At 45.1% G+C, this 8206-nt stretch overlaps 1 protein-coding gene across 3 annotated transcripts in view; it reads left to right on the top strand.

Annotated features, from left to right (window-relative positions):
- The first annotated feature begins 1029 nt into the window (after positions 1 to 1029).
- The window catches only part of TUB (TUB bipartite transcription factor), a 135502-nt gene continuing 128325 nt past the window's right edge, over positions 1030 to 8206 (top strand). For 2 of the 3 annotated variants that reach the window (XM_048950033.1, XM_048950032.1), the window contains exon 1: positions 1033 to 1399. In XM_048950033.1, coding sequence (XP_048805990.1) covers positions 1344 to 1399 — 56 coding nt within the window. In that variant the 5' untranslated portion in view covers positions 1033 to 1343. Of the gene's footprint in view, positions 1400 to 8206 lie in introns of all 3 variants that reach the window. The other variant, XM_048950031.1, reaches the window with a different exon arrangement.

Raw genomic sequence — 8206 nt, 5'->3', positions numbered from 1 at the left:
ATATGGAGCATGAAAAAGCTCTTAGACTGGTTCTATTAGCTTGCCAGGAAAGAGCTATGGGCTCAACCCATCCACCTTCTCAAAATAAAAACTGGAAATAAAAATACTTGTGGCAAATTTAAGGAGAAAGAGGGTTTAACATGAACTCAGTGAACTGAACAGTGAATGACTAAGTGTGTATCCTATGTCTATGAATGCCTTTCAGCTTGAAACAGGTTCCGTGGTGCTGTGGCCATTCCTTTCAGTCTGCTGCCCTCCACGCAGCTTTGAAGGGAAAGCATTCTGGACCTGGCTGTTTGTGACACCCGGGGAGCATTCCCCTTTATCTCTGGTACTGCAAAACCATAATAGTGGGATGCAAAATGATGGCATCCTGACCACATGCAATCATAGAATCACAGAATGGCTTGCGTTGGAAGGGACCTCAACGATCATTTAGTTCCAACCCCATGCTGTGGGCAGGGTTGCCACCCACTAGGTCCGTCCCTGGAGGTGTTCAAGGCCAGATTGGATGGGGCCCTGGGCAGCCAGGTCTTGTATTAAATGGGGAGGTTGGTGGCCCTGCATGTGGCAGGGAGGTTGGAGATTCATGATCCTTGAGGTCCTTTCCAACCTTGGCCATTCTGTGATAGGTCAGACACTAGAGCGGTTTGCCCTGACATCAGCATGGAGTAGTTAAAATGGATGGAAATACTTGATCTGATTCTGAGAAAATCTCACATAAAAAAAAACAACCCAGGCAGCTGGGGATGAGCATAGGAGAGGGCCATGCGTTGCGTCTCACACAGCCAGCCCCAGGGTTGGGGGCTTCTTCCTGCGGGAGCTGTGGCGAGTGAGAAAAGGCTGATTGCTGTCTGCCTGAAGGATCCTGCTGGAAAGACCCAGGGACGGCAGCGGGCTGGGAGATGGCTGATGTCAGCGCGATGGGCCCGTAGCTGTGGCAACCAGAATAAATAAATAAAAAAAAAAAAAAAAAAAAGAAGCGTGTGCCGGAGCAGGAGACGTGCAAGCTGCCTCTCGCAAGCGCAGCTCCGCCGAATATCTCTTAAGCCGCTTAGCACCGCCGCTCCAGTTCGTTACCTGAGGCCCTCCTGCCTGCAGGCGGCCGAGAGCATCGTGGGACGGGGTCCGTCCCCGGGAGCTCCCCGCTCCTACCTGCGTCCCTCCTCTGCGCGGCAGTGGTTTGCTCCGTGCACGCACAACTCAAGGCGAAGCAGGCGCTGGATTTTGGCCCCACTGCGCAAGGCCGGCGGCACCCGGCCTGCCTCCCTCCCAGCAGCGCGGAGCCCTGCCCGGTGCCCGCGGGAGGCCGGGGATGCTGGGCGTGCCGTAGCGAGCCGGAGATGGATGGAGTCGGCAGCAACAGGACCATGTCTTACAGCAGGTGGAGTTACAACAGGTACCGTCCATCCCAATTTTTGTTGTTGTTTGGGTACTGCTTTGGCCCTACCGGGGTTATGTCCAGCTCAGTGTGCTCGTAGGGATGAACAGAGCGATGCTCAGACTTGCAGAGAGGTGATCTCTAGTAGCTATGGCTCAGAGCTGGCACCTGGGTGCTTGCTATGAATCCAAACTCGTGTTTGGGAAAGGATCGTGGCTGCACAGTGGCAGTGCCAAGCAGAGCTGCTGGGAAGGCTGCGTGTGGTCTGTGCACACAGAGCTGTGCCAGGTGTAGTGCTGAGGCAGGTGGCATATCCGTGCCGTGTTGTGTAGCCAGGTGTTCCTCCTCTCCTGGGGAACAATCCTTGCACCAGCAGGTTTGATTCTGTGTGATTCATGGTGGTGACTGACAGTTCCTCCGAGCTGGGTGAAAGGGAGCAAACTTGGTACTCTTTTTGTGTGTCTGTGTGTTACAGCTGAAATGGAGTCAGATGCATTGTTACCATCTGACTGAATCACTCCTGCAAGCCACCAAAATATTCTGAAGAAATGACCTTTGGAAGTGTTTTCTGGGCTTAAACCTGTATTCAGTGCCGCCCACAATCCCTGGTGTGGGGATTTATGACTCGTGCATCCACCCAGAGAGTTGCACTTGTTTTCTGTGCATTGCCTCAGCAGAAATACGTACGGATTTCAGCCTCCAGCATGGTTTATTAGCAGCTAATTTCCAGTTTATGAAAATGTTCACAATAAATCCAAGCCATGCAAACCGATGGCTGTATAATACGTATTATTTTCAGTTGCCTGTGTTGGGAGGCTGAGGAATGAATTGTTGCTTTTCCTGACAGCCTTCCCTTGCTAAAAAAAATACTGCAAAGTTGTTCTCACACGTTGGCACTGTCCTCCCACACCCCGCTCATGCCCAGGCCTATGACAGGAGGAGGCAGTAACCTTTTTTCATCTGAACCCTGACTGCTGCTGCTTGTGATCAGAGCGCCATCAGTGCCTCTTCCTTGGCCTCACTAAACAGGGACAGAGCTGGGGGGATCTTTCTGTTGGCAGAAACACACTTCGGTAATAACGAGCATTGGTTGTGACTGAATGACATCTGGAATCTCTCCTTTCTTAGACTTACTTCTGTTTTTCTTGATGTTGCAACACATTGGTCTCAGGCTAGGAGGATGACATGCAGATTCTCCCTGTATGGCATAGGAGAGGGGACTGCTACAATGGCAGTGCTGTCAACAGAAGCCACAATATGTCACATCTGTTCCTGGGGCAGATGGTTTGTGGTAGAGCATTTCAGGATTCTCCAACAATGACTGGGCCCAAAGCTGAGGCAATTGGCAACAGTGCTTTGCTGTTGTGTAAGAGGTGGGCACAGCACACGGTTGGGGGGTTGGTACAGCCAGTCCTCCTGGCGTCCTGGTTAGGCAGTCTGAGCAATGACCTGTTAGTGCTGAGAACTGCAGTTGCAGTTGTATTCATTAAGTTGAAAAAGATCCCAAAGACCGTTTAGTCCAGCCGTCCACCTACCATCAAACTGCCCACTAAAATGTGTCCCTAACATCTCCTCACTGAAATGTGTCCCTGCATCTCCACAGTTCTTGAACCCATCCAAGGATGGTGACTCAACTGCCTCCTTGGGCGGCCCATTCCAATGCCTGGCCACTCTTTCAGAGAACAAATTCTTGTAGTTAATTGTAATTGGGGTGGGGTTAGGGTTAAGTAGTTGTGTCAGGTGAAGAGATATACACAACATAAACAATTAGGAGAGACCAGATAAAAAATTTCACCTCAAGTTCTCTTTTCAGTATAGGAAAGTCATTGGATTTTTTTTTTTGCTTTTTTTCTTACTATTATTCTAATCCCCAAAGCTGTATTAGCGTGAGTGTGCAAGAGAAACAGGTACAGCACAAAAAATGCTCCTAATCAGTGAGTATGGCATCCCCACATCTCACTGTTATCTTCCTGAAGGCCAACACTATGTTAGGCATAACATAAGGTCTGTACCTTCCTCCCATCTCTGTGCTGTGATGATTTTCTCATCACTCTGAACCCCAATGGATGAAAGCAGTGACCAGGCAGCAATTTGGACAAAAACTGTTGATATTTCAAAGTGCTGGAAGCACTCAGGACTCCTGGTGGCAGCCCGCAAATTCCTGGTGTGAAATAATGCTGCTCTTATACCTCTGCTCTCAGTGAGATAGTATTTCCTGGACAGCTGCTACTCATTTCTATTCAGTATACGTTTCTCCTGAGTGAAAGCTCAGTGGAATGACATGGGCCAACCATTCAGCATAGGTCTTACCTATGGAATCTTTTCTGTATAAAGTCTGTTTACAGCACTGTGCTAATACCCTTAGTTACCTTACAGTTGTTGCCTTCTGATGCCTACATTTGTTGCAAGAGGAACAATTAACAAATCATCTCATTGTGATTAATGGAGGTTTTCTCCACCAGCAATTGGAAGTACCTTTTAGTAAGCTTACTCCTGGAATGTTTCAACTCCTGAAGGCAGCTGAAGACTTTCTTCCATTGATCTCTCTTTGCTCTATCCTGGATATCAGCATTGCTCATAGCTCCCTTTTGAAGCTGCTATTTCTGTTCTGCCTTTTTTTACCTTGTGTTGAAAAGCTGTTACTGTGTGTTTAGGTTGTGATGTTGAAGAGTTTCAATCTTAGATCTAATTTTTCAGGGCTTTCAGCTCCTCTACCTTAATCTTTTCTGGGGCACGCTGTCCTCAAGGAGTAAATAGGAGATGTCCTATAAACTCCCATTCAAAAAGGCTTTCTTAAGGAAACTAATTCTTCTTTGAAGTATCATCTCTGAAATCATGAAGCAGGTATGCCTCTTACCTCCCTGTGCTTGCTGTAGTGAGCATGCTTTGACTACATGGAAGAGCAGAGCAGCTCCTCATTCTACTTGCAGCAGAGCCAGCTCAAGCCTCATCCACTGACCTGCTCCCAGAATCTGGAGGCATACGATGCCCTGAACTGCTCTTGACAGCACTTTCTCTGTTTGTTCTTCGGAGAAGGTAACGCATTTCTTAGAAGTTAGACAATATCCCTTTCTGTACAGTTTCCAGTACTGCTGCTCCTACATCAAAGCCTGACTGTAGCTCCATTTCCAGTCCCCCTGACTCTTCAGGTCTTCTCAGGACCTAAATTCAGCAAGAATTTGTGTGCTCAGGAAGGAAGCTCAGTCCTTCCCCACAAATGAAGCAGGACTTGGCACCCAGTGGGTGAATGCTTGATGTTTCCTTGTCTTGAACACCACCACCCTTTTCTCCTCTGCCATCTTGTGTCCACACAGGTTTTTCTCCTGGACAAAGGTACCTTAATGGGTGCAGCCATTGGTCAAAGCACCTGATGGGGCAAGAAGTGAAGTTCTACAGAATGAAAGAAGGGAGGAAATCCAGTAAGTCCCAAAATGAGAACAGAATAAAATGTCCACATAGCTGATTAACTTACATTTATCAACCAGTGTTGTACATTTAGTTTGCTGGAAATCTGGGATATTTTTAGTTGGCTTTTTTTTTTTCTTTTTTTTTTTTCCCCACAGTGTCATAATATCATTTACATAGGAGAAATTGGGGAAATTTATTTTCATCCACGAGTCAAAACACTATGGAGGATCTGCAGGTGCGTTCACACACATCCTTCTTGGGTTGGATACTAGGAAAAATTTATTCTCAGAAAGAGTGGTAATACACTGCAATGGGCTGCCCAGGGAGGTTGTGGAGTTGTCATTCCTGGAGGTGCTCAAGAACCATGCAGATGTGGCACTGAGGGATATGGGTTAGTGGGCATGGTGGGGATGGTTGCCAAAGCGGATGCAGGAGCCTGCAACTGATGGAAGACGGGCACAGGCTGTGGGTGGCATGGAGGAGTACACAGATGGCTTCTGTTTGCAGAGAAGAAGCTGGAGTTGTTTCTCCTGAACCTTGGCCTGAAAGATGTTATTAATAACCATTTCAACCAATTGTAAGGACTGTCTGATTGGAGGATGTTTGCTCAGGTACGCAATACAGTGTTTTGCTAAGTAAGGAGAAATGAAATGGAGATGGTTAGCACTGGTGAGGGTGGGGGCAACAGGAGGTTATCTTTAACAGAGAAGACTAAGTATGATGGAGGAAACTAGCAGACACTAAAGAAAAGGAGGAGCTTTTTTCAGGACAAATAAATGACTGAAGAAAAAAACCATTATCCAAATGTTTCATGCAGCAGGGAAATATACGCACCATCTGGGGAAAATGTTGAAGGCACAGGGAATAAATGTGTAGTATGTAAAGAATTGGGATTTCCAATTGAAAGAGCAGAGTGTTGAACTGGAGCCTGGAGTGGCTGTGTGCCAAAGCCAGTGATTAGTAGAACAGATCAGTGGGAGAATTTTAAGGATGGAGAGTAAAAACTCTGAGAGCTGATGGAAATTGATAGATGTTGAGGGGGGGAAACATTCCATTTTATAGTTGGTAACCTTAAGTTGGTAACTTTAAAGAGGAAAAACGTGATGGTCATGTACAAAATTGTTGTTTTCTTCTCTGAAACTTTTAGTTCTCTAAAGCCTTCAAAATATCCTTATGCTAGATGATGAAACATACAGATAAGTGCATAATATACCTGTAGAATGAAGAAGTGTGTGAACTTTCAGATATCCCTATGTATTTAGCTGTAACACTAGTACCAAGACAGAAATGTATTTTGGTCCCTCTGTTTTGGCAGCCTTGCAGGAACTTTCAAGTTGAAACTATTTTTAAAAAGGAATGCTATGAAAATGAATGTTTTACTTTCTTTGTGAAGTCATGGCGTAAGCGCTATGGTCTCTGAATGTGAAGAGTAAAGGGCAGTGCAGCAAACTGCTTCAGCTTCAGGCTGACATCCCATTTCCTTCCTGCTTGGAGAGTTCATTAGCAAGCTCTCATTAACAAATTCAGTGATGATTTCTAGTAGAACATGAAGAGAAAAAATAGAAATGAAATGTACATATATTTTTACAACATGTTTGTAGGTGTCTATAAAACCTCTAATGTTTCCTTCAGTTATATGCTTAAAACCCGTGTTCAGGATTTTTCTTGAGCCATGAAGATGACTCCTGCATTTCCTCAGGGTAATAAGGGCAATAGGTAGTCATAAATGAAATGTGAATGCTATGTGAAATGCCATAAGAAACACTGTTCTGGTATAATTTGGTAGGTTTTATTACTTCCCCTTCCCTCTTTTTGTATGTTCTGCAAGAGTGCTTTTTGATACCACAAGATGTAAGGCAAGAAAAAGAAAACAGTCAGAAATTGTTATAACTTTTGTTAGCAGAAATCATTGTAACCTTTGCTAAGAAGTGGAGAATGTGGCTGGGAAAGGGAAAAGCTGTGATGTGTGCTGTGTTAGGAGTTACACTGATGGTAGCTCAATAATAGGGGTTTTTGAACATTCAAGGAGAGGGGAAATAAATAGGTCCATACAGGACTTGGTGAATGTGTTATAGGGTCAATGAGGCATAGGGCCAATGAGCATCTTCACACAGCTTTGTCTGATGCACTAAAGATGAGGAAAGAATTCTGCAGTCTAAATTAGAAGGAAAGGAACAAGAGATAGACCATGCTTTAGTCTCAGAAAGTGAATTGGGATTTTTGAGTCAGGCCAAATCAGTAAACAGAGGCTGGGCTTGGAACCCCTGCACCTGAAAGAAGAGTTAGAAATGAGTCAGGAGATATTTTATCCCAAGAACAAGGAAACAGTGCTGAAGCCACTGAATAAAACAGGGACCACTGACAATGGCTAAGATGGAGGGGTCCCACAGGTGGTTACCAAACGGTGCCGTACGCAGCAGTCAGGATGGCAGACATCCAAGAGAAGTATGGCAGGTTGGCTGGAGGAACAGTGACATCTGTTTTCCTACAGTTAGTCCATTGGTTCTCTTACGTTTTGGTCATGTTACTCTGACCAACTGCTAGTCAAACACCCAATTATTTGCTATCAGTTCCAATTCCTGCACCAGTTATGGGTTCCTAGAGAGACAGTGTGCAGCAAGAGTCTTTCAGTCATGCTTAGATATGATTAATTCAGAGAAAGGGCTCTTCTGGTTTGGAAGTCTGGTTCATTTTGAAATCTGGTGGTTTCGTGTACCAACAGCAGCATCCTCCCCCATTCTTTGCGTTTTGCTGACTCTGAATGCAAACAGCTATGTTTTGCAGGATGGAGAAGTTCCTGGTAGCCCTTCAGGGAACTGATGGCATTGATATTAATGTTTAACTATTGATACAACCTTTGTTAATTTTGCATGCCTACTTAGACTCACTCCTGTCTTCACAGAGTTTACGGACAATCCTTCAAAACATATTTATTGAAGTTAAATTTTGTCCAAATGAAAATTCTGTCCAAAAATCCCATAGAAACATTTTCTGTGCAGACTCCTGCTGTGCTTCTTGTGGCTTTTTATGTACGATCATAGAGGTTTTGGTAGAGCTGTCACCTAGAATTCCACCAGAAGACAGGGAACTTGCATGGCCACTGTTGGTCCTCTGTAGCAGGGATGGAAGTCAAGGTGCTTCTTGGATAGCTGGGGCTGCTGTGCTTCTCTGAGAGTCTGCACAGGGAAGCTCTGGTTCCTAATAGTAAAGCTCTGTTTCTACTTTATTCCTCTCTTGATTTTTAAGTAACTATTTTTTCTTTCTCCCATGTGAGGTATAATTGAAGAACAGCTGTATGGGCCTTCCCAAGTTAAATTTGCTGCTTTAAGATAACTTGGTGAAACTTGGATTTCATAAGGGGATCAAACAGTTGTGATCTGATTTTCAGCATTTAATTATCTGTATCATGAAACAGTG

This window comes from Lagopus muta, chromosome 6, assembly GCF_023343835.1.
Source record: "Lagopus muta isolate bLagMut1 chromosome 6, bLagMut1 primary, whole genome shotgun sequence".
In the NCBI taxonomy this organism is placed as follows: Eukaryota; Metazoa; Chordata; class Aves; order Galliformes; family Phasianidae; genus Lagopus; species Lagopus muta.
The sequence above is the reverse complement of the archived record's forward strand: the minus strand, read 5'-3'. Positions and strand labels throughout refer to the sequence as shown.